This window comes from Suncus etruscus, chromosome 18 (genome assembly GCF_024139225.1).
Source record: "Suncus etruscus isolate mSunEtr1 chromosome 18, mSunEtr1.pri.cur, whole genome shotgun sequence".
Classification (NCBI taxonomy): domain Eukaryota; kingdom Metazoa; phylum Chordata; class Mammalia; order Eulipotyphla; family Soricidae; genus Suncus; species Suncus etruscus.
This window is the reverse complement of record NC_064865.1, coordinates 56,621,038-56,646,324: the sequence shown is the minus strand read 5'-3', so window position 1 is coordinate 56,646,324 and position 25,287 is coordinate 56,621,038. Positions and strand designations below refer to the sequence as shown.

The window sequence follows — 25,287 nt, the reverse complement described above, 5'->3', positions numbered from 1 at the left end:
ACAAGTATTTTGATACAAGAAACATGTGACAATGAGGTTACTATATTGTTACAACGGGGGAATTAATTAGGCTTTAAATTGAAATTTTGCAAGTGGTTTCTCTGCAGGGTTCATCTTCTGCTTTTGTCAGAAGATGATGGTCTCCCCCCACCCCCAGCCTTTTTAATCAGAGTTAGACATCTGAGGCCAGAGAACTAGCTGAGAATTTGCAGGGGGTTTGGGGCCAAACTTAGAAACTCTCTTATTAGATTCAGAAAACCTGTGAATTTTCTCTTTTGTACCTGCATATTGGATTTTTTTTTTTTTTTTTTGGTTTTTGGGCCACACCCGGTAACGCTCAGGGGTTACTCCTGGCTATGCGCTCAGAAGTTGCTCCTGGCTTGGGGGACCATATGGGACACCGGGGGATCGAACCGCGTTCCGTCCAAGGCTAGCGAAGGCAAGGCAGGCACCTTACCTTTAGCGCCACCGCCCGGCCCCTGGATTTTTTTTTTTACATCCATCATGTTGCAGTTTATCTCCAGAACTTGGGAAAAATAAAATCCTAGTAGCAGTGACTACTAGGTTTAAAATAGAGAGAAAAATGGAGAAGTCGTGAGTAAAATACAAAGCTGCAACTAGGATCATGTGGCTGCAAAACAACCTTCTAGGGGCCCCCACCAGTGACTTAGGAAAGTATTAAAGTTCTTCATCTGAAGAAGTATGAAGAAGTTTGGTGAATTTTGTTATTAGTTTTTGTTTGTTTTTGGGCCACACCCGACGGTATTCAATTTGTTACTGGCAGGCTCATCATGTGGGATGCCAGGGATCTAACCGAGGTTGGCCTTGTGCAAGGCAAATGCCCTTCCCGCTGTGCTATGGCTCCCGAAGTACTAGGATGATTTTAGCAGTCAATGAATGAATTAAGTAGAACTCCATTCAGCAAGTAGAAAAGGCACAAAAGGAGTTGTACAAAATGAAGGACTGTAGAGTTTGAAAAGTGGTGGAATAGAAAGCAACGATGATTTTCAGCAAAACCATATAAGAATGTGTGTGTGTGTGTGTGTGTGTGTGTGTGTGTGTGTGTGTAGGGGGTGGAGACTGGCATAGATGACTCTTTTTCCCTTCCTTCCCTCCCTCTCTTCCCCTTCCCTCCCTTCCTCCCTCCCTCCCTTCCTTCCTTCCCTCCTTCCCTTTCTCCTTCCTTCTCTTCCCCTCCTTCACTACCCTTCCCTCCCTCCTTCCTTCCCTCCCTCCTTCCCTTTCTCTTCCCTCCCTTCCCCCTCCCTCCCTCCTTTTCTCCTTCCCTTCCTCCCTTCTCCCTCCCTTCCTTCTTCCCTTCCTCCCTCCCTCCCTCCCTCCTTCCCTCCCTTCCTTTCTCCCTTCCTCCTCCCCTCCTCCCTTTCTTCCCTCCCTCACTTCCCTCCCTCACTTCCTCCCTCCCTTCTCTCCCTCCCTCCCTCCTTCCCTCCCTTCCTTTCTCCCTTCCTCCTCCCCTCCTCCTCCCTTTCTTCCCTCCCTCACTCCCTCCCTCCCTCCTTCCCTCCCTCCTTCCCTCTCTTCCTCCCTCCCTCCCTCCCTCCCTCCCTCCCTCCCTCCCTCCCTCCCTCCCTCCCTCCCTCCCTCCCTTCCTTCCTTCCTTCCTCCCTCCCTCCCCTCCCTCCCTCCTCTCTTCCCCAACTCTTCACTAAGGCCCTAGAGAGCATGGTTCAGAGTTAAGATGCTTTTGTCAGGTCAAAATTTTGGCACAGGGACGGAGGGAGAGAAGATACTGTGTCAGATAAACTGAGGCAGGAGACAGGAGAAAACTAAGTATTTTGAGGACATTTTACATGGACGTGAATGGAAATCCTCAAAACGAAATAGAAAGCTCTAAATTGCCAGTTCCCAATGCTTCACGGACTTGGAGAAACATTGTGACAGTGTGACAAGACAAAGAAGTTAATTCTAGAGCCGTGCATTATGCTAAGATTTGGGAAGATTAGTACAGTTGAAGGAGATCGGCACAGAAATTTCCCCTCTGGTACAAGGAGAGCGCCCATCTAGTGCTGTCCTTTAAGGGATGTTAATTCCTGTTTTCAGGGAGGTAAAGAAAAGCAAGAGATCTTTTTTGCTGTTTCTCAAAAGCATTTCTTAAATTTAAAATACTTCGTATGATTCTGCATCATCATTTGGACCCCTGCAATTGCAAATATTTCGATGCTTTCCATTCACACACAGATACCCAAAGGCTACCTAAAGGCCATCTTGGGGAGCAACTGAGCAACTCTGACCCAGGCCTGGAGAGTGCTGAAGCCATACAAACCATCTGGGAATGAATGGGTGAATTTTGATTAATGTTGCTTTTCACTCTTTTCCTTCTGCTTTCACAGAGGAGGAAACCTGAAGTCATTTCAAGCTGTGTACGAATGAGAAGAACTCTAATATCAGCCAAGACTTCATTTCTTTTTATCCAAACAAACAAAAATCCCCAAGTTGTGGTGGGACAGTTAGAACCTAAATTTTATATAGACAGATCCACAGCAACTAGCAGCCTGTGGTTCCATAGTGTAGTGGTTATCACGTCTGCTTTACACGCAGAAGGTCCTGGGTTCGATCCCCAGTGGAACCAGTTGTGCTTTGCTTCTTTTACCGTCTTGTTTGTGGTCGTCTCGCGGGGCTTGCTAATTTAGCTGCTTATTTTGGACAGTACTTGAAAATGGAGAAATAATCGCTACTTATCCCCAACTTTTCTCTGGAGATCCTTTTACTTTCCTGCACTGAGCCGCGGGGCGCAGTGGATTAGTGGCTTATTCGGTTATGCTCGAGGATTTTAGGAAAACTAGGGCCTGGAAATAGGGAATTTTTATTTTCTCACCTGCAGTGCCAGCGACTTCTCCAAAGTCCCAAGACTTCTCAAAAGTCCGAAACTACCCGGAGTGGAGGCCTGGGGTCGGGGGTTAGGGATGGATCAGGGGTCCCAAGGGATCCGCCTACATCCTCAGATCAGGGACCGACTGAATGGACGTGGGTCCCCTTCCTCACCAGCTGGCTCTGCCGAGGGGGCGCACTCCCCACTCCTGCCTGGACTTTTGCAGGAAGGTGGCAGGTATAAGTTCCTAAAAGAAAGCAGATTGTGTTCATGTGTCTTCACCGTAAAGTCCCCAAGACCCTCAGCATATCCAGGGCCGAGTGTCGGTTATTATTGCCTATCGTCCAGACCCTTGTTTTGATTTTCTATCCCACAGATGAGTGAGGTCATCAGAAGCTGCAAGGAACAATAGGTGAACGTATATCTTTTTCAGATTTGATGCTTCTGTCTTGGGGGGGGGGTCAGGATATAATATATCTTTTTCGCTTTTGCAATGAACAAGCCGAGGGGAGATGAAGTAGCATCTATGTATTCTGGGAGTTTCCCTGCTACCTGATGTCTGTTGGTTCCTCTGTGGCCCCAGGACAGCTTCGCTCCACCCAAACCCCCAAATTCATATTGACCTCTGCCACTCCCTCTTTCCCCGTCTAACAGCAGACGTCAGAGATGGCGAGTGGCTGTTCTGCCTAACTCTGTCTTGACCGTCCAGAAGTTCCTGCAGTTTCTCCAGTCGATCAGTTGAGTTTCTCACACTGGCCCAATTTTGAATCTGTCCTTTTCCGACAAGCCAAAAATGGAAGTAAGAACTCAGCAGCTGACAGTTTCTAGTCATTTCCTTGGATTTAAAAGGAAAAGTCTTTTAATCATTTATTGTAATGATTCTAAATTCTGCTTTGAGGATTCTGACCAAATTTTGAGTTGGATTTGATTGCAGAGAGAAAGAAAATGAACTCAAAGCACTGGAAATCTGAAGTCTCGCTAATTATTGGAAAACTAACAGACTAACAGACGTCTCTGGAGGGTCCAGAGGATTGTTGAGCTCAGAATGCAGAGGCTGGAAAAGGGTAGACAACAAGAAGCCCCTGCCGTGACTCGGATTCGAACCGAGGTTGCTGCGGCCACAACGCAGAGTACTAACCACTATACGATCACGGCGCGCCACTGGAACACTCCTGCCTCAGCTTAGACCTCTGTTCCCTTCTCCGGATAATCCACTGCTCTTTGCAATAGCAGAATCCCCAAAGGCTCCCCTTTTCTCTCTAATCTCCTCCACTACCCCTCCCCGTCAGACAACCGATCAATAAATCAAAGAGGACAAAGTTTAAACTACCTGCCTGGATCCCCCCCCTCCCCAACCTGGGAGCTGCAGAGAACTCACGAGTTACTGTCCAGCACCCCCACCATGCCTGGGGGCTCGAGCTCAGATACTTCCCAAGCGACCGTCCCTGCGGCACTACTGGGACCCTTCGGGGGGGTGTGAATGAGTGTCTGACCTGGAACCCCCGCAGCTGAACGGGGGGAGACCCACAGACCCGGGAGAAGCGCCAGATCCACCCGAACCTTACCTACTCCCCCAGCCCTGCGAGTTCAGAACGTGCTCAGGATCAGGGGAAGGAGAAATGGGGCATCTGAAGTTGAAATCGACAAGAAACGTGAAATTGACATCTGGGACTGAAATTGACATCCGGAAGTGAAATTGACATTAGTACTGAAGTTGATAAGGAGAAGTGAAATTGATATCAGGACTGAAATTGACAAGGGGCGTGAAATTGCTGTCCGCGACTGAAATTGACATCCGAGAGAGAAATTGACAAGGGGAGTGAAATTGACAAGGGGGAATGACTTGAAAGGGGCATGAAATTCACTAGAAGGCCCAACGGCAGCTGATCTATGGTTCCCTGGGGGTTGCGTTGGGCGCGATGGGTAGTGGAGCCCCGAGGGGTGCGATGAGGGGCTCCTTCGTTCCAGTCGCAGTCCGAGAGCCCCCATTCCCAGCCGAGACCGCTCCCGAGGAGCTGATTGAAATTGGTGACCCGCGATGAAGCAGACGGCGGCGGGCAGCAAGAAGACGAGGCTCCCCAGACTCGCTTCTCCCTTTCTCGGCTGGATCACCCCCCCCTCCCCCCTTGGGTGCCCTGGGACCTGGAAGAACCCGGCGCCACCTCTTGCTCGTGCAGCTCAGGGGCCAGTTTCAAACGGAGCCTGTCCCGTGTCAACGACTGTCCCCCGCGCGGGATTTTAAAGAGAGAGTGAGCGTCCCGTTTCAATATCAGACTCCCCAGAGCATCATCTCCCGGTTTCCTGGGTTGTGCGAAAGGGCGAAGGAGAAGGTGCTTCTGGGGGGCCCCACTACCATCTCCGTGGGGCGACTTTTGCTTGTTGCTCTGCCATTGTGCCCTCGCAGTTCGGTCTGGCTCTGGCCTCTGCTCTTTTGCTGGCCACCAAGGATTCAGGGCTTCTCTTGCTTCAGCTGCTCTGCCAATGGGGGGAACTCTTCCTGATTCCGGGTCAGCAAGGCAAGTACCCTGCTCTCTAGATGATCTCTTTTGGCCCCGCTGTGTCTCTAGTTTCTGATTTTCCCAATTTATTTTCTCTGTAAGGGATAAAAACTTTGGATCAGAGAGGCAAATCAGGACTGAATAGTGTTGTATGCTTTGTATGTGGGAAGTCAGTGTGACTGAGCAGAGAAGTGGTTGTATATCCCCTTTTCTACTCTCATCCCCCAAAAAGGCAAAGAGAAAGAGCCAGAGTGCTTGCTTGCCTTGCATGTGGCTGGTGCTGGCTGTGATCGGATCTGATCCTCCAACACTTGTGCCCCCAAGCCCTCTGAGCACAGAGCTAGGAGCAAACCTTGAGTACTATTGGATGTGGTAATCCCCCTTCCAAAAACAAAAAACAAAAAAAGATTAGGAGCTTTCCTATGCAAGTAGGAAAATCAAAGATCAAAAGATGCTTTTATTTCCTCATAACTGTTCACCAGTCTAGAGCTATATTTCCTCAGTGCTCTCAGATATTTCTTTCTTCTCATTGTTGTTCTTTACTTCAACTTGTCACAATCGGTCACTCCTTTCTCGTGGAGACATTTCTTTCTCTGGAGTGTAAGATGTCACTCTTGGGATTTCCGTTCTCTTCTCATTTGCCTTTACCTCTCAGTCTCTCTTACTGGTTTGTTCTCAATTCCTCTGATTTGGGGTTTTTTTTTCAGTCCTTGTTCGCATCTTCTAAGGCAGCCCTGGTGATTATGTCTGGGTGTGTCCATTCTCTACGATTTTTTTTTTTATCCTGCACTCGGCTTTATTTGTACAAACAGCACAGAAACACCCGAGCAACCAACAGCTCAGAGGTTGCACCAGTCCTTCGATGCTCGCACTGGCAGACGGAAGGAGCCTTGGGTGGGGCCTGGGCACCTTTGGGAGTTGGTGCTGGAGCTGGAGTTGCCTGGGTCTTGGGCTGGGCCTTGGCTTTTGCCTTAAGCTGAGCCTTTTTGGCTTTTGCCTTGAACTGAGCTTTGGATTTCACCTTGGTTGGGTCCTTGACTTCAACCTTGGTCTTGGGCCGGCAGAGCCCAAGACCTTTGGCAATGCGGGCTCGAGCCTTCTTCCCAAGCCTGGGGTGAGAGATGTATGCAGACCGGCCGAGCTTGCGGCTGTCCTTCTTGGTGACGACGGGCCTGGCCTGCTTGGGCTTCACAAGGGCCTTGATGGCCTCAGCACGGGCACTCAAGGCCTTCCCATTGTTGGCCTGCATCTTCTTCAGGCCCTTCTTGTTGTGCTTCTTGGCAAAGCGCATGTTCCTTAGGAATTTGGGGTCCCCCCTTTAAGAGACTCGTATCTCTGTGATGGGGTTTCTTAATCCCATGTCTGTGCCATTTTCGAGACTGGTTGTGCTTGGTGTGGTTCTTGGACTTGGCCATGACTGCAGCAGGGCCGAGGTTCCACCAGCTCTCTTCTCTACGATTTTAACCAAGATCTGGACCCAAACTCTAACCCTGCTATTCGACTTGTCAGTTGAAATTTTCCTTTGTGTATATATCTGAGAGGCATTTCCACTGCTCAGGAAATGCTTATTTTGAATTCCCCCAAGAAATCTTTATTTCTAGTTCTCTGCTCAGGAGTGAGCCCTGCTTGTTCTTGGGGACCCTAGGTGGTGCCTGAATTTGAGTTTGGGGCTCCCAAGCACGGGGCATGGGAAACAAACAGCCCCCCAGGTTGGGGAAAGTTCAGGCAGTTGAAACTTTTCCTTTGTTTGTCCTTACAGGAAGTCGACAGTGCTGGTTGAGGGCGCACGATAGAGCAGAGAACTGAAGAACCGTCCAAAAATTCCTGTGGCCAAGTATCAGTAGATGTTTCTGAGAAGAGAGCAGATGACACATGTCAAGTTCGTGTCTCCCAGTGGCATGCTGTGATCGTATAGTGGTTAGTACTCTGCGTTGTGGCCGCAGCAACCTCGGTTCGAATCCGAGTCACGGCAGTAGTAGGTTACTAGGACACTCCAATGTTGTTTTCCAAATTCTCTTTTCTGTCCAAGGATCTTTGTTTCCTACCCAAAATAATAGAAACATGGGCCTTGTAGGCGCCTGGCCCGCTGTACCAGCTCTCCAGCTCTCTTCTATGATTATTTTGTACCACTTTCCATTTGCAAAGACTACAACACTGACTCTTACAGGCGTCTGAGTCAGGAGTGGTTTTGATTTTATTGACATTCTCTCATCACTGTTGAGATGTTGCGAGTCCGGATCCCACGTTTGCTGGCACCATTTTCAATGGCCGTGTTTGATAAGAGTCATTCACATTCCCAGATATAGTGTCACCAAGATGCAAATGCTTGTCTGGACTCGTGCTTTTGAGACGCAGCGTTCCTGGGCGTCACCAAGGGTGCTTGTCAACCTCTGCTCTTCCTGAGAGGGACACTTGCAACACATCTTTTTAGTTGTGGTACTCAGGGGTCACACAGCTCTTTGGGGGTGCTTCCACAACCTGACTGCACTGTAGTAAGAAAAGAGGGTTCACAAGCAGTCCCTGGGACAACCAGGGGTCTGAACTCATCACTACTCACTTGTTAGGCTGAGATGCTCAAAGTCACTAAAGAGTTGTGTTTTTTTTTTTGAAAGTCTCTAGATGTTTCTTTGAATTCTCCAAGAAAGTAAAACAAGACCAGCTAAGAGAATTGAGAATTCTCTCAGTTTAAGAACATATCCTTCCCTGGGGCAACTTACATTCTTTGATATTAAGACTGATATATATGTGTGTGTGTGTGTGTATACACACACACACACACACACACACATATATATATATATAAAATGTGGGGCAACTGATGGGTTCCAGAGCTCCCCATATGTTTGACCTATTGAACTTTGACATTTTTCTCTGCCTAATTCTAGTACCTCAGAGATTTTTCTTTGTTCTCAAAGATTGGTCATAATAAGCTGCTTGTACCCCAACTCCATCTCATTCATCTTTAATCATATTCTCTCCCCTTCAACAAGCATCTGCAAAGACTACTAGGAAATACAATCTGTGTATTAAATGATACACTATGTGCGTTCTCTTAAATCTTTTAGATTGTGAATCACATAAAGTCAGTACTGTTTTGTTTTTTTTTGAAACACACCCATCGATATTCAGGGGTTACTCCTGTGTAGGTCAGGTGGCAAGACAAGTACCCTACTACTATTCTAGCCCCAGGTCAGTACATTTTTTATGTACTACTTTTAGCACTATTTTATACTATTTAAAAAAAAAGTGTCGATTGGATCCCATAGTTTTTTCTTTTATTTTTCTTGGCTTTTTATTTTTTGCTTTTTTTTTTTTGGGGGGGGGGTCACACCTGGCAGCGCTCAGGGGTTACTCCTGGCTCCACACTCAGAAATCACCCCTGGCGGGCTCGGGGGACCCTATGGGATGCTGGGATTCAAACGCCTTACCTCCATGCTATCTCTCTGGCCCCATCTTTTTATTTTTGTAAATAAAACCAACCATTTATTTACACCAAAGAATTCCAACATTGGATCTTTCACACACGAAGAACAAAGTATTATATATATACATAGCAAAAGCAGCAGGGCTGTAACAAGAGAGTTGATCATTTCTCCACAAGTACAAGTCTACCATTTCAGATGACTGGAGATAGTGGATCTGCTTATCCCCCTCAGATACACTGATCAGAACGAGGGGACATGTCTTCTCACTGGATGGCATGTGAGGGAAGGGAAAGGCAGGAAGAAAAATATGCAGAAAGCTCAAATGAAATCAAAGTGGAGGTGGTACACCTCCATTAGGTCTCTTATAAGAGTTACTAGGATGAGATCTTTCTTTACAAACAGTAGATTTGTGTCTTTCATCAAAAGCAAGAAGTTATACCTAGTAGCTAAATAAATTCAAAATGGCCACGCCAAAACCAAGATTTTTTTCCCTTCACCCTTCAGATAAAGAACATGTCAAAATATCGGGGGGGGGGGGCAGAGAGATAGCATGGAGATAAGGCATTTGCCTTTCATGCAGGAGGTCATCGGTTCGAATCCCGGCGTCCCATATGGTCCCCTGTGCCTGTCAATTTCTGAGCCTGAAGCCAGGAATAACCCCTGATATAAACAAGAAGCTTGGGAGGAAAAGTATTCTAAAACTTTATTCTGCCTCCCTATCAGGCAATCGAACCCCAGTCTCCCAGGTGACAGGCAGGGATACTCACCACTATACTAACGAGAAGAAAGCTGAGTATCCCAAAATTTTAAATGGATATGAAAACCACCAGTGAGTAGTAGTAGCAAAGGCTAAGGTCAATAAAACATGATTCATACCTACACAAATTTCCAGGACCCCTTTCGGTAGCTTTTCAGCACTGCAATGTAACTAGCATTGGGTCTGTCTGAAAGATCATACTGGCCAGCATAGATATCCAAACTATAATTATACAACTGATAGTCTACAAGAAGTTCAGAACCTTTGAAGTACTGGGAAACAACACGAACATTGTATGTATGTATTGGCCAGGATGGTTTCAGCCAAATCCCAGTCTATTAGTTGTAGCTTTCTGTGTTTATGATCAACCATAACATCATGAGGTTTCATATCTCTATGCATAATTCCCATGCTGTGACAATAGCCCAAGGCCTTCAGAATCTCATACATATAAAATCGAATATCGTAGTCTGTTCTTGTCTGGTACAATTCCTTAAAGCTTGTGTTGTTGACGTGTTCAAAAACCTAGGGCAGGGGTTCGTGACACAGGGTCTTTGACAATGTTTACCAATGTCATGATGTTGGGACCTCCTCTCAAATTTCCCAAAATCTTTATTTCATACCAGATTTTCTTCCTTTTCACTGGCTTGAGGACTTTTGCTTTGTTTTGTTTTGGGCCACACCCGGCGGTGCTCAGGGGTTACTCCTGGCTGGCTGCTCAGAAATAGCTCCTGGCAGGCACGGGGGACCATATGGGACACCGGGATTCAAACCAACCACCTTTGGTTCTGGATCGGCTGCTTGAAGGCAAACACCACTGTGCTATCTCTCCGGGCCCGGCTTTTTTCTAATGATAGAAAAAGAAGCTCCAACTGGACTGTTTAATGCCAAGCGCCATCGAAGTGTAGTTATTAAACTAATTATTTATTAATCTTATTGCAGTTTTGGCCTCTTTTAAAAGTGGAATTGAAATTATTTGAAATTTTGTGGTCAGGACTAATGAGGTAATCTGCAGTAATTATACCTAACGAGAGTGCCTTTACATGAAAAATTCTCTTGTCCTATTTCTTTGACTTAACAGACTTCCGTTTTGTACAGTTTCTTGTTCTCCTTGAGGGTTTAGAGTGCTGCTTCCAGATTCAGTAGTTTAATAGTCAATTGAAGCTCTACAGTTATTCAGAGAATTTACTTGGGGGTGGGGGGCGCACATCCAGAGATGCTCAGGGGTTACTCCTGTCTATACACAGAAATTGCTCCTAGCTTAGGGGATCACATAGAACCAAGGTCCATCCTGGGTCAGCTGTGTGCAAGGCAAATGCCCTACCCCTGTGCCACCACTTCGTCACCTCAGAGAAAATTTTAAACATTACTATTGTAAAATCACCCCACACCATATTTCCAATCACGAATGAATGGGTCTGAAGCAGGGTCATGCATGAAATAATCCAAACCAGGCCGAGGGTGAAACATGTAGTCTGGCAATCTTCTATTTCATATGAAAGTGAGTTGCTGGCCAGACTGTCATTTTTATTGAGTACATAGACCACCCTTGGGTGGGGCAGTAAGGACAAAGAAATGAAAGATAGCTCAGGCTATCCTGAGCCAGTCCCACCCAGGTTTACAAGTAAGAAAATCTCTGTTTTGGGGTAAAATCAAGTTGTAAACAAACAGATACAAAGGAACCAGGGATGACCTTTGTTTTGGTAGAACAAGGTATAATCTAATAACTACTATCAGTTATAAAGAATTATCCTGAGATGAGGACTGCGAGTAGTTTTGATTATCTATCTATCTATCTATCTATCTATCTATCTATCTATCTATCTATCTATCTATCTGCAAACACATTAATACACATACCAATTATATGCAATAATTATATATAACATTGCCGTTCCTACCTTGCTGGAGTTCAGCCCCTTGTGAACAGGCCTGGAACAGAGGTGGCGTGAGGATTAAGAAAAAAAGACAGGCATAATATATATAGAAAAGCATGGGGGTCAGTGGGCTTCCAGCCTCTTGGACTGAGCTCCCAGACTGTCCTCCAGGTACAATATTGTGTAGTGTCACAATATTGTTTAGTGAGGATGGGTAGATGTTAGTAGACAAAAGTTCCTATTTAGTGCTAACGAAGCCTGAGAGGGTCTTTACATCTCAAAGGGGATGTGTGCAAGAGGGAACTAGGGCAGAATCTCTGTGGATTGTCTTCCTCAGGGAGAGATGGCAGACCAGACCCCTATCAACAGCTTTCTTTGCTGATTCCCATGTCCGGGTAATTCAAATTAAGAGCCATTAAATCACCTCTTCACCCCTATCCATTCTCTAGCTATTTATTTCTTGGATGTCTTCATATACACTACCTCTTGTCTTACTGCTTTTACAAGTCCCAAGAAATACCTGTCTTAAGCCCAGTGCATTTTTTCTCTGCATGCTCATTTAGTTTTTGCATCTCCCTTGCTTCTATCTTCAGCCTAAAGTGGTAATGATATGTAACATATAACTTGTTAAAAAAAATTTTTTTTCCTCCCAAAGGTTTAGGACTTGCCACCTGACATTTTCCATAACATCCAGACCTCTGAAAACTTGGCATTGTGGTGGCTCTTCTTCGGCAGCAGCACGCCCAGAAATTGCAACGAGAGTACAAAACCGAAGAAAAAAAAAAAAAAAAGGGTAGACAAGTAACTTTTATAAACTTTGCTCGGCGCGAAAACTCAGACGTTTCATTGGTCAAGACTTTAACTACCTACTGACCAATGGGAATGTGGAAATTTGAATCACTCCATTTTGATTGGTCGACCTGTTTGTGACGACATTCTTGATAACCACCAATCACACAGAGCCTAAGAGTCTCTCATTTGCATAAGGCGTTCTCTATAAATACGCTGCAAAAGAGGCGCTTCTTCATTCATCCTCTGCGAGCGAAGTCTGTTGCTTCAACCATGCCCGAGCCAGCCAAGTCCGCTCCCGCCCCGAAGAAGGGCTCGAAGAAGGCGGTGACCAAGGCGCAGAAGAAGGACGGCAAGAAGCGCAAGCGCAGCCGCAAGGAGAGCTACTCGGTGTACGTGTACAAGGTGCTGAAGCAGGTGCACCCCGACACGGGCATCTCGTCCAAGGCCATGGGCATCATGAACTCGTTCGTCAACGACATCTTCGAGCGCATCGCGGGCGAGGCGTCGCGCCTGGCGCACTACAACAAGCGCTCCACCATCACGTCCCGCGAGATCCAGACGGCCGTGCGCCTGCTGCTGCCCGGGGAGCTGGCCAAGCACGCCGTGTCCGAGGGCACCAAGGCCGTCACCAAGTACACCAGCGCCAAGTAAGGAGTTGAAGAGTATCTTGGCACTGAGACCCAAAGGCTCTTTTAAGAGCCACCAAAATGTCAATATCAGAGCCGCAAATACTACCTGAAAGTTCTTTAGTTTTTTGTTCAGTAAACAGGGTAAAGTACTAATGATGTGTTTCATTTATTTTTTTCCACCTGGCCCCTTCTATTATTATACCACCTTTCAGCTCACATCTTTAGGTTAGAATTAAGGGGGGAGAGGGGGGGTTGGCCAAATAACTGAAATATTTTTATAATGTAAAACTTTGGCTTCCCCAGCACACACAGACGCGGAGCACAAAGCATTAGTCAAGTGCCTGGCTTACGAGTTTTAAATTAAAATAAGCAGGATATTGTCATTGGGATCTTGAATTTGTATATCTGAAATTCAATGTCGACTGGGCAAGCAGAATGACACCCACATCATGGGGATAAAATCCCTCACGGCCATAACCTGGTCACAGTAAATACAAGCCAGATGCAGGTAGTTAAGCAGATCTAATATCTCCTATCTCCTGACATCTGTATTACAGGACAAAGGATATTGTCTTGGGTAACAGCTTCTCTGAAGAAGTTAACTATCAGGTTCAGGTCATACATAATCGCTATTCAATTTAGATTATAGTACATGTAGACGACTTAAAACAAAGTCAAGAATTTAGGAAGGTATTTTTTATTTTGTTTATAAACCTTTGTTTTTTAGGCCACACCCAGCGGCTCAGGCAGGGTTTACTCCTGGCTCTGTACTTAAACATCACCCCTGGCAGGGTGGGGGATTTATGGGATGCCAGGGATTAAACCAGGTCCCTCCGGCATTGGACGCAGTCAAGGCCAATGCCCTACCGATAGGTTTTTTTTTTTTTTTTTTGGTTTTTGGGCCACACCCGGTGGTGCTCAGAGGTTACTCCTGGTTGTCTGCTCAGAAATAGCTCCTGGCAGGCACGGGGGACCATGTGGGACACCGGGATTCGAACCAACCACCTTTAGTCCTGGATCGGCTGCTTGCAAGGCAAACGCCGCTGTGCTACCTCCGGGCCCAGGAAAGTTTTTTTTTTTTCCCCGCCCCGCCCTCAGGAAAGTTTTTTTAAAAGTGTTCCCTCCTTCACTCAGTTTAGAGGGCGCGGAAAACATTGTATCCAGGGGCTAAAGATTCTGGCGTACTGTATCTTACCTTAAAAGTTAATAGTTCTGGCACTCAGTGTGACCTTCCCGGGCCTTCGGCGGGACGCGCAGGAGCTGCTGGGGCTTAGTCCGCCGCCGCCATGCTTCAGAGCCTGAGGAGGAACATGTGGATAACCCTGCGGCCCTGCTACTCGCAGGTGTCCCATGAGATAATGATGGGCATGGGCTCATGAGATCCATCATCTAAGATCCGAAGTGCAGATAAAAACAGCATAGCTCTGAAAGGCTCAAGCCCAGCGCCTGCCCATGGCCACAACTGACCGGCTGTCCTGGAGTGCCACAGACCCAAGTGACGACAGTGCTTTTGTGGAGGAGCCTGAGGGCTGTCCATTAGGGCACAAATAAATCCCGTCATAATTGTCCAGCAGTTACTTCTTGAGCCTTTTTTTAGGCAGCCCTACTAAAAACTTTATTCTAAACAGCACCCAGACTTCTTCTAAAGCTTCTCAGTTTTAAGTAGCTGAAAAGGGAGAGAAAAACAATCAGGAGACTAGCACAAGCCCTTTTAATGAGAACGTGTCTGGGAGTCCAAGTTTCTACCACACTTAAGTTTCCACTAGCACATATATATAGGTGGACCCGGAACCCTTAACAGCCTCCTAGTGCCCCACCCAGGACAGGCCCCAGAAGTCAAGAGGTACTAAGCCCAAAAAGCTCAGGGGTCTCAAAACTCGCGGCCCGCAAGTCGTTTGCGGTCCTCCGTACATTTTGTACCCTGCCCTAGGGGAATCTTCTTGTTTTTAGTTGTTTGGGTCACAGCCCCCAATGTCCAAGACTTACTGCTGACTTTACTTAAGGATCACCCCGACTTCTTGCGGCCCCCAGGTAAATTGAATTTGAGACCCCTGTAAGGATTATTTACGAAAGCAAGACCATCAAGTTATAGCCCTTTCTTGAGTATTTGGGCGGCCCTGAAAAGGGCCTTTGGGAGTTGTGTCGAGGGAGTCAGGGTGACAGCTTAGCCGCCAAAGCCGTAGAGGGTGCGTCCCTGGCGCTTGAGCGCGTAGACCACGTCCATGGCGGTGACGGTCTTGCGCTTGGCGTGCTCCGTGTAGGTGACGGCGTCGCGGATGACGTTCTCCAGGAAGACCTTGAGCACGCCGCGGGTCTCCTCGTAGATGAGCCCCGAGATGCGCTTGACGCCGCCGCGGCGGGCCAGGCGGCGGATGGCGGGCTTGGTGATGCCCTGGATGTTGTCGCGCAGCACCTTGCGGTGCCGCTTGGCGCCGCCCTTGCCCAGGCCCTTCCCTCCTTTGCCGCGACCAGACATAGTTGATCAGGTGGAGTTGGAGAGACCAAGTGTCAGCTTCTGGCCCAAGCGCCTCCTTTTAAGCAGCCCTAGCGGACCAGAGTGAAAACCGAAAGCAGTGGCGGGAAGTCGTTGATGGGGCGGGGAATTGGGGCGGAACAAAGCCTGCGACTCCCACAGCTTTTAGTTCCTTATTGAGTCTTTAAGACTTTTTCACACACTCATTTTTCCCCCCAGTAAATTTTCACTTCTTATCCTCATTCAACAGTAAAAGTTTATTAAGTCAGAAGATGCCTAAAATGACAGATCATTAGATTTCCATTTGTACATGTATTTGCTTATTTTGAAATGTTTTTTTTTTTCTTAGTCGATGCGAAATGTAAATAAACCACGTGTATCGATTTCCTAGGAACAGAAAACTTCAACTAAGAAAGTGTTTTAAGGTCTTTGAGGAAAATGAATACATTCTAATTCCCAATAGGGTAATTTTTTTTAATGGTTCAAAGCTGGCAGTTTCTTCCATTAGATTTTGCCAATAAATGACAAGTTACTTAAGTTTAGTTCTAGAATCAATTAAATTTAGTTGCTTTTTCATTTGATAATGATAAAAATTGAGATGGTATTGCATTATGCAAATCTGGTTTCTTGTGAAGAACTAATTCAAAAGTTGATTGGCTGCTAAGTAAGTGCAATTTATTGAGGAGAACAAAATCTAGTGATATTTCTCCCCTCCTTTTCCCCAATATTTTTGGGCATATGTAATGATTTCATAGGGTCTGAAAGCTGGGCAGAGTTTGGCTTACTGTAGACCTTTATAGGAATAGAGAAAATTAATTTTAAGGAGTTAGAGGAAGGCTATAGCTTTTAAATCTTAATAGAAAGACTAATTCTTGTTAGGTAATATAAACCATTTCTGTGAGTTAGCTTTAGGCTAACTTTTTCCTTTGTTTGTTTTGGATCACACCCAGCAGCACTCAGGGGTTACTCCTGGGTCTATGCTCAGAAATCATTCCTGGCAGGCTCAGGAGACCATATGGGATGCCGGCATCTAACTACCAACCTCCTGCAAGCAAGGCAAACGAGCTTTAGGCTAACTTTTAAAGCTTTGTTAACTGATCCAAGACTTTTATTGATTATTGTACAGCCAAGGGAGAAAGTCAGAAGTCTTCTTTTGCTCTTAATACTGAACTCATAATACTTACCAACTTTCAGCAACGTAGTTAATTTGTGGGATTGAATGCTTCCTTTAAAATGATTGAGTTTTTATTGTGCTGATCTGGTTACTGTGGGGGGTGGGGAGGGGAGTCGGGGGACAAAGTGCCAAAACCCAAGGAGCCTAAGACCTGAGGGTCAGTTTGGAGAACAATGAGATGCAATTCCAATGCACAAACAGCCAGCACAGCAAGATTGGAGAAGCTAGGGAGAATCTAAGGTTGTAATCAATATAAAAGGCCCACTTTGAGTTCCTGACTTTTCCCTAGGAAAATACCCAGACTAACTTTTCTGGGTGCAGAAACCTCCAGGACAGTGGGTAGAAATCCCCCTTGGGTGAGTGTGGGCTTTCTAAGTCATTTCTCCCAGGAGACCTTTTGTCCCAGAAAGTCAGCACAGCAGTGATTAAGACTCACTTTCCTTTTCCTGCTTCGAGCAATTTTTCCTTCCAGGCTCAGTCCACAGCTCCAAAGAGAAAGTGGGGTTCTCAGGGACCAGTTCCTGAAACCAAGTGAACATCAAGCACAGCGTGGAGCTGGTGTGGGGTGGGTGAACACAGTGGAACTCAGAGCAGACCTTCAGGCCAGGATCTCCCCTGTGTCAGAGCTGTGTCAAGTACAGGGGCAGAAACACCCCTTTTTGGTGGGAAGGGTAGAGGCATCTTCTGCTCAGGGATCACTCCTGGTGGGTTCCCAGAGGGGCTGTCTCTGAACTTAATCTTTCTACTGTCCATCCACATAGTTTCTGAGGCCATCTTCATTCTCCATTCCACCCTGGTTACCTGCAATGTTTATTTAGCAAAGGTGACCTGCAACTGAAGCAGTGTTGCTATTTGGAAGGAACTTCCCACTTCCATTCTATATTTTGTGTTTTATTATCAAGATTCATTCTTGACATTACAAGTGATATCATATATTACTATTGGAACTAATTGCAAGCAAGAAAAATTTGGTATTGTCATCACGCTGTTAAATTTATGAAGTCATGAAGGCATTTTGTTATGCTTGGAAAAATGTTAACGCTTTCATTCAAGTCAAGTATTTAAATGTTTCTCAGTAGAGGTTTTATCCCCCTGGATAACATTTTAAAATTTATTTTAAATAAATTTTGAAATTAAAAAAAATTTTAAATCTAAATGATTAAAAAAAAATTCAACATGTATTAAAGGAGTCTTTCATTACAAGTAGAAAATTCAGACAAAGAAGAATGAGTAAGGCCTAGAGTACTACTAGAGTCTTCCTTGTTCCTGGAACCAAGGGCCTCCACTGGGGGACAACACTCTTAGGCCATTAATACTGAATTGAACCCCATTTTGGTCAGGGTTTGGCTCCCAAATCACAGCATTACAACAGCATTACTTGTGAGGCTCCTTGGCCTCCCCAAAATGATTATGAAACATTTTTTGTGTGAATATTAAATCCCTAAGGATATATAGAATCTTTCGAATTTGTCATCATATTTATCATTTAGCAGAAGCAGGCAAGCTCCTGAGGTTCATTTACTCATTTTAATGTGTTTTTTGGCCCCACCCTACTACGCTCAGCAATTACTTCCAGCTGACTTGGGGACCATCTGGGGTGCGGGGGATCAAGCCTGGACTGTCTTCATACAAAGCCAATGCCCTCTTCTTTTGCTATTGCACCATTCATTTTTAATGAGTGTCTATAGCATTTCGTTATGGTACTGTCAAAATATTTAACTTACGTGTCACTCAAAACATCAAGAAAAATTAAAAAAATTTCAAGACTTATCTGTACTTATATCGGAATAGATTCCTAGCTAAAGAAACAAAACATTTTAACTAGGCACTTTGACCAGTTATTTTAGAGGGGGTAGAGATAGGACAACTGCAAAGTGAAAAGCAGAATCTTAATTCTCCAAAGCTTCTCTGTAATTGGTCTCAACATTTCTTTGGCAGTCCTTTTCAAACACGTGCAAGTTGTATTAATGGCTAATTAAGACCTTGACTACGCTCCTTACAATACGAAGGATTATTTCCTCCGGACTAGAGCCCTCAACTCAAAGTAATAATTTCAAAATAAGGCAAAGTGGCCAAAATTTCTCAGGAATTTGCTGAATTTGCTTAGAATATCTGTAAGCAGGGCCAGAGAGACCATACGGCGAGCAGGTAGGATGTTTGCCTGGTTTTGAGCCTGAACATAGCCAGGTGCGGCCCCAAAGCAAAACAGACTTGAATGGTAAGAAAACACACCTTGGGAGTCTTTTCACAACCCTTTCGTAAACTCTTGAACGTTCCTTATCTCAGAAACTGGCCTAGCTGGTGGCTGAGAGCCTAACTACTGCCTGTAACGCTTCCTTTGCCCGGTAAAGGACAGTTAAAGTCACCTAACAGTCTTTGCAAGTTGCTTTACTCTAGGGCGCCATATTACCTGTTGCTAGTTAAGGAATCTGCAGTTTCCTATGTACTCAAACCAAACAAGTGTTAAGTTCTTTTGCAGGAAATGTGGGTGGCTCTTAAAAGAGCCTTTTGGGTTGGTTAGATCTAGGTTCTGGCAAAACGAAGTTGCTCTTTACTTGCCCTTGGCCTTGTGGTGGCTCTCAGTCTTTTTGGGCAGCAGCACAGCCTGGATGTTGGGCAGGACGCCACCCTGGGCAATGGTGACTTTGCCCAGCAGCTTGTTGAGCTCCTCGTCGTTGCGGATGGCCAGCTGCAGGTGGCGCGGGATGATGCGCGTCTTCTTGTTGTCGCGCGCCGCGTTGCCCGCCAGTTCCAGGATCTCGGCCGTCAGGTACTCGAGCACGGCCGCCAGGTAGACCGGGGCGCCGGCGCCGACGCGCTCCGAGTAGTTGCCCTTGCGGAGCAGCCGGTGCACGCGGCCCACGGGGAACTGCAGCCCGGCCCGGGAAGAGCGGGTCTTGGCCTTGGCGCGAGCCTTGCCTCCCTGCTTGCCACGTCCAGACATGATGAGTCGTGTGCTAATGTGGCCCCAATAACAGCTGGTCTAAGCAAGAGGCCAACTGTGTTTTTATAGGCCTCGCAGAGCGCGAAAAGGACGCCGTACGATTGGCCCAGCCGTAAGTTTAATTTTGACCCATGGCAACGCGAGCCCGCAGACGGCGCGTCCCGATTGGTGCAAAGCGTTTTGTGACATCACTAAAAAAACTGACCAATCGGGAGTGGGCAGCTCCGTCCTTCATCTGCATGCCTTCTGCTATTTAAGGCGGCGAGGCGGCATCGCAGCATCTCAGTGTCTTGACCGCTGATCATCACCATGCCCGAGCCAGCCAAGTCCGCACCCGCCCCGAAGAAGGGCTCGAAGAAGGCGGTGACCAAGGCGCAGAAGAAGGACGGCAAGAAGCGCAAGCGCAGCCGCAAGGAGAGCTACTCGGTGTACGTGTACAAGGTGCTGAAGCAGGTGCACCCCGACACGGGCATCTCGTCCAAGGCCATGGGCATCATGAACTCGTTCGTCAACGACATCTTCGAGCGCATCGCGGGCGAGGCGTCGCGCCTGGCGCACTACAACAAGCGCTCCACCATCACGTCCCGCGAGATCCAGACGGCCGTGCGCCTGCTGCTGCCCGGCGAGCTGGCCAAGCACGCCGTGTCCGAGGGCACCAAGGCCGTCACCAAGTACACCAGCGCCAAGTAAGGCGAGTGAGTGAGTGATGGACTGCAACATCTTGTCCTAAAGGCTCTTTTCAGAGCCACCCATATTCTCAGCAAGAGAGCTGTGTTTACTATTCAAGATCAAACAAACTTAGAATATCCCTCTTGCTCAGCTCGAGCCACTTAAATTAGTAAGACATGCTTAGCTTGGGGTTTCTTTTAAAAATGTTGCTTGAACTCTAGGTACTTTCTTAACTAGTCTTGAGAAAATTAACAACTTGAAGCACATTACTAGATCACTATCTGGGAGAAATGCAAGAGCTGGGCCCGGGTGGAGGTAATTGGCAAAGTTTGCCGGCGACTTCTTCCGCACTTTTTCCCAACTCCTGATTGGCTGCCCCCGTAGGAGTCGACGGCGATGATTGGTTAGGTCCCGCCTCCTGCGAGCGCGAGTTGGGCGCGCGCAAATATAAATATTGGCGGGCAAGGCCTCTCGTGGGTTTTTTCCCTGCAAGTTATGTCCTTGTTCTGCCTTTCTGTCAAGAGCATCACTGTTTCTTAAATTTCTCATTGAGGATTGCAAGGATGTGATTTTGCCGTCGAGAAATGATACTGTTTGAGTTGTAATTAGGATGATTTTATTTCCCCTGGGCGGTGTAACTAAAAAAAATCTGAAATGCATCAGGACTGTGGAGTCCAGTGAAGTCAAAGAAAGCTATGTGAGGACCTGTGTAATCTGAAACAAAAAAAAAAAAACAGTTTAGTTGAACGTTCCTCTAAAGAACCAGTCGTGACTTTATTTCCTTGTCTTCCTCTTTCAATTTTGATTGAGTTTTTGATTCTTTGGAGCCAGGGATGAGGCACAATTTGTCATTTCAGTAGCCCTAAAAGCAGGAAAGTCAAGCATTGGTTGTCTAGATGATGACCTCAAAATTCTGCCCTATTTAGGTAAAAGGTAAACAGGAAACAGTAGCTTCCACTGTTTGATTTTTTTCTAATATATTTTAAATTGATCCAACTTAATGGCTACCTAATTTCTCTAAATGGGTTCCGATGTTGTAGCCAGCCTTCCAAGAGATGATGAATCAGAGTGATGCCTCGAATGTTTGCTAGATGGCCCATATTTTTATAAAGGATTTTTATTTCTTCTTTTGTTTGTTTTGGTGCTGAAACCCGGGAAGGATTTTTATTTCTAAACTCATGATATATCTTTTTTTTTTTTTTTCAGTTTTACACATCATTTCTACTTAAGCTAACTTAAAACCAAGATCAGACTGAGACATAATGCCAAGTCTATTTAAAAATGACTTTCTCTCTATTAAGGTACTGTATTGATCTCGAATTTCCATTTTTAATAATAAATGGGAAAAAAGGAAAAACATCTGATCATTGATCACTTTATAAACTGTCCATCAATCTGAATTGAATTATATTTTAAAAGTTGGGGTCACATCTATCTGGTTGTGCTCAGGGCCTTATTCCTGGCTGCATGCTCAATCCTGGTAGAGCTTGGCAACTATTTGGGGTGCCAGGAATAGAAACTGGGTTGGCTGTATGCAAGGCAAGCACCCTACCCACTATATTATCTCTTTAGTAATTACTTACTTTAGTAAGTTACTGACTTTTTTTTTTTTTTTTTTGGTTTTTGGGCCACACCCAGCGGTGCTCAGGCGGGATTCGAACCAACCACCTTTGGTGCTGGATCTCTCCCGGCCCAAGTTACTGACTTTTTAAGTTAATTTTCAAGTGTCATTTTCCCCAAATTTTGAATATGAAATTTTAGTTTTTAGATTGATAGTCAAAATTCTTTTTTAAATTAATATCTTTAAGCACCATGATTACAAACATGTTTGTAGATGGGTTTCACTCATAAAAAGGATTACCTCCCTTCACCAGTGCAACCTTCCCTCCCCCAATGCCCCCCATCTCCATCTTCCCCAACCCCCTACCTGTATTTTATTTAGGCACTATACTTCTCACTCATTCTACTTCTCATCATTGTCATGATAGTTGTTAGTATCGTCATTTCTCTAACTGCTCTCAACACTCTGTGGTGAGCTTCATATCCTGAGCTGGTCCTTCCAGCCCTCATCTCTCTTCTCTCTAGGTATTATTACAATAACGTCTTTTATTTTTCTTAAATCCCATAGATGAGTGAGACTATTCTGTGTCTATCTCCCTCTGACTTATTTCACTCAGCATAATAGTTTTCATGTCTATCCATGTATAGGAAGATTTTATGACTTCATTATTCCTGATGGCTGCATAGTATTCCATTGTGTCTATGTACCACAGTTTGAATATAAAATTTAAATCAAACATAATATAATATTTAAATATAAATAATTTAAAAGAAAGTGTCATTGTCAAAAAATATTTCCTGGAAATCGAGCTCCCATATGATCCAGCTATACCACTACTAGGAATATACCCTAGGAACACAAAAATACAATACAAAAATCCCTTCCGTACACCTATATTCATTGCAGCACTATTTACCATAGCAAGACTCTGGAAACAACCAAGATGCCCTTCCACAGACAAATGGCTAAAGAAACTGTGGCACATATACACAATGGAATATTACGCAGCTGTGAGGAGAGATGAAGTCATGAAATTTTCCTATACATGGATGTACATGGAATCTATTATGCTGAGTGAAATAAGTCAGAGAGAGAGAGAGAGAAAAACGCAGAATGGTCTCACTCATCTATGGGTTTTAAGAAAAATGAAAGACATTCTTGCAATAATAATTTTCAGACACAAAAGAGAAGGGCTGGAAGTTACAGCTCACCTCATGAAGCTCACCACAAATAGGGATGAGTTTAGTTAGAGAAAAACTACATTTCGAACTATCCTAATAATGAGAATGTATGAAGGAAATAGAAAGCCTGTCTAGAGTACAGGCGGGGGTTGGGTGGGGAGGAGGGAGATTTGGGACATTGGTGATGGGAATGTTGCACTGGTGATGGGTGGTGTTCTTTACATAACTGAAACCCAAACAACATAATCATGTATGTAATCAAGGTGTTTAAATAAAAATATATTAAAAAATATTTCCACTGCATAAAGGTATATTTGCATTCTGCACATAAATGTACAGAAGTTTTTGAATTTTAATAAATTATGCATTTTAAGTACTGATTTATTTTATTTTTATAATAAGGAAGTATTACCATTCTAAACTCAAACACATTCAATGCTTAGTATAATACATCAAAGGTATAACTAGTTCTTTACAGTAAGTTCTCTGAAAACATTATAACATAATTACAGGATACACACAAAATTAAATATATCAGCATGATGCAACTATTCAGTACTGCATACAGTCCATTATTTATAAGACACTACAAGGACACAATTCTTATAAATTAATATGGATTATTGTTCTCAGGTTTGTGCTATTTATACCTGTTAATGATAGTGACCATCAACTTTTTTTAAGGTTTGGAGTCAAAGGAGCACTGTAAAAACAATGTTAGTGTGGCAATTATCGTTTGCATGGGCCCACCAAAGTATGGGGGTCATGGAAAGAAAAAACTTTGGCCTAAGTACAAGAGACCCCACCCCTGAAGTTTCCTGACAGAAGACCATTTCTAGGCTCCAGGCAAACCAGTTTGTCCAATCCCGGTCATTGTCTGCAGTGCCGATACAGTTATATCTTTCACAGTCTCTGTTGTTGATCTCATGCCTCTGCATTAAAGGTCCTGGAATCTGTACATCCCACAATGAAGTCAGGATGATGCAGAGTGGCGTCTAATTTCATCTCACAATTAACGAGCAATGCAGAAAGCCCTGTCCAGTACGCAAGTCATTGTTGTTTAAATCTTCTCAGTGTTAAGGGAAGACTTTTTTGAGTAAATCGATGTCAGAGCAGCAGTAGGGTCTTCCTCGAAGAGGATTGCTTCCAGGTGATGTCATAAACAACGTTGAATATTTCATAGATGGCTTCCCTGGTTCAGCAGTGACTGGAAAATGCCTAAACCTCTGAGGCCTGTGCCAGATCATCATGTCAATGTTCAGGGTTTGTAAGGTTCCATTGCACCACAAGATTAGTGTGTTCCCACCTCTATTAGATAAGAACTTATTTGTATGTATAGTATTTTCCATTTTAATGTGCCCATGCAAACAAGGAATAATGCCATCTGGCGTTATCAGCACATACGGGGGCCGCAAGAACAAGTTCAACAATCCCCGTGACCTGGTTCAAACATAAGCATTAAACTGAGGGACTCTTTCACCAAAATTTCTTATTGAACAGTTCCCAGCAAGATTGGTGCCTATGGGGATGCTAGAACAAGTCCAATAATCTAATTGACTTAGTTCATATATATATATATATATATATATATATATATATATATATATATATATATATATATATATATATATATATACAAACTTCCTTATTTAACAATGAGTCAGGTCTTTAAGACAATGTTCAGGGTGTAAGGTCCTACTGAATTACAAGATTTGTGTGTTCCCATCTGTATAAGGTAAGAACGTGTTTGAATATAATTTCCCATTTTAATGTGCCTATGCAAAAGAAGAACAGTATCATATGGTGAAATTGGTGCCTATGGGGATATTAGAACAAGTCCAACAATCGAATTGACTTGGTTCTTATATAAACTTTAAATGGAGGGACGCTTCTACTAACTTCCTTATTTAACAAATAACAAAGGGATAAAAAGTGGGGAAAATAAACAATCTAACTTAAGATAGTGGACTCAGGGGCCGGGAAGGTGGCGCTAGAGGTAAGGTGTCTGCCTTACAAGCGCTAGCCAAGGAACGGACCGCGGTTCGATCCCCCGGCGTCCCATATGGTCCCCCCAAGCCAGGGGCGATTTCTGAGCACATAGCCAGGAGTAACCCCTGAGCGTCAAACGGGTGTGGCCCAAAAAACCAAAAAAAAAAAAAAAAAAAAAAAAAAAAGATAGTGGACTCAATAGTCATCGTATGTGGGAACTAATCAGAAACCTGGTATGGTAGCAAACATAGTTACACAGTGAAGAAAGGAAGAGGCCAAGAAGCCGCTGAGAGTGAACAAGTAGAAAAAGAGTACTGGCCTCTTCCCAGCCTGAGAGTCCATCCTCTCATTTTTATTTTGAATATATATAGTACCCCCACGCAAAGTGGTTTCCTCCCAGACTGAGAGTCCATTCTCCCATTTTTATTTTGAATATATATGGTACGCGCGGGGGCTAGCGTAGGGTTTTTTTTTAAATGGAGACCAAT

General features: G+C 44.9%; 6 protein-coding genes and 3 non-coding genes across 9 annotated transcripts in view; 5 read left to right on the top strand and 4 right to left on the bottom strand.

The window, feature by feature from the left end:
- Positions 1-25,287, top strand: part of LOC125996117 (histone H2A type 1-B) — a 949,462-nt gene that overhangs the window by 244,339 nt on the left and 679,836 nt on the right. The window lies entirely within an intron of this gene.
- TRNAV-UAC (transfer RNA valine (anticodon UAC)) lies at positions 2,518-2,590 on the top strand. Its single transcript has one exon. It is a non-coding gene; the product is annotated as a tRNA-Val (tRNA).
- TRNAH-GUG (transfer RNA histidin (anticodon GUG)) lies at positions 3,914-3,985 on the bottom strand. The gene has a single exon. It is a non-coding gene; the product is annotated as a tRNA-His (tRNA).
- Positions 6,099-6,766, bottom strand: LOC125996099 (60S ribosomal protein L29-like). Its single transcript, XM_049765056.1, is given in 3 exon segments — positions 6,099-6,642; positions 6,645-6,671; positions 6,674-6,766. Coding segments are annotated over 3 exon segments (615 nt in total). The 5' UTR covers positions 6,744-6,766; the 3' UTR covers positions 6,099-6,124.
- TRNAH-GUG (transfer RNA histidin (anticodon GUG)) lies at positions 7,229-7,300 on the top strand. The gene has a single exon. It is a non-coding gene; the product is annotated as a tRNA-His (tRNA).
- LOC125996134 (histone H2B type 1-K) lies at positions 12,450-12,830 on the top strand. Its single transcript, XM_049765085.1, has one exon. It carries the CDS (start codon positions 12,450-12,452, stop codon positions 12,828-12,830), a length of 381 nt encoding a protein of 126 aa, XP_049621042.1.
- LOC125996157 (histone H4) lies at positions 14,951-15,293 on the bottom strand. The gene has a single exon (XM_049765106.1). The coding sequence runs from the start codon at positions 15,282-15,284 to the stop codon at positions 14,973-14,975; it is 312 nt and encodes a 103-aa protein (XP_049621063.1). The 5' UTR covers positions 15,285-15,293; the 3' UTR covers positions 14,951-14,972.
- On the bottom strand, positions 19,007-19,399 carry LOC125996124 (histone H2A type 1-D). The gene has a single exon (XM_049765075.1). It carries the CDS (start codon positions 19,397-19,399, stop codon positions 19,007-19,009), a length of 393 nt encoding a protein of 130 aa, XP_049621032.1.
- On the top strand, positions 19,703-20,089 carry LOC125996154 (histone H2B type 1-K). Its single transcript, XM_049765103.1, has one exon. It carries the CDS (start codon positions 19,709-19,711, stop codon positions 20,087-20,089), a length of 381 nt encoding a protein of 126 aa, XP_049621060.1. The 5' UTR covers positions 19,703-19,708.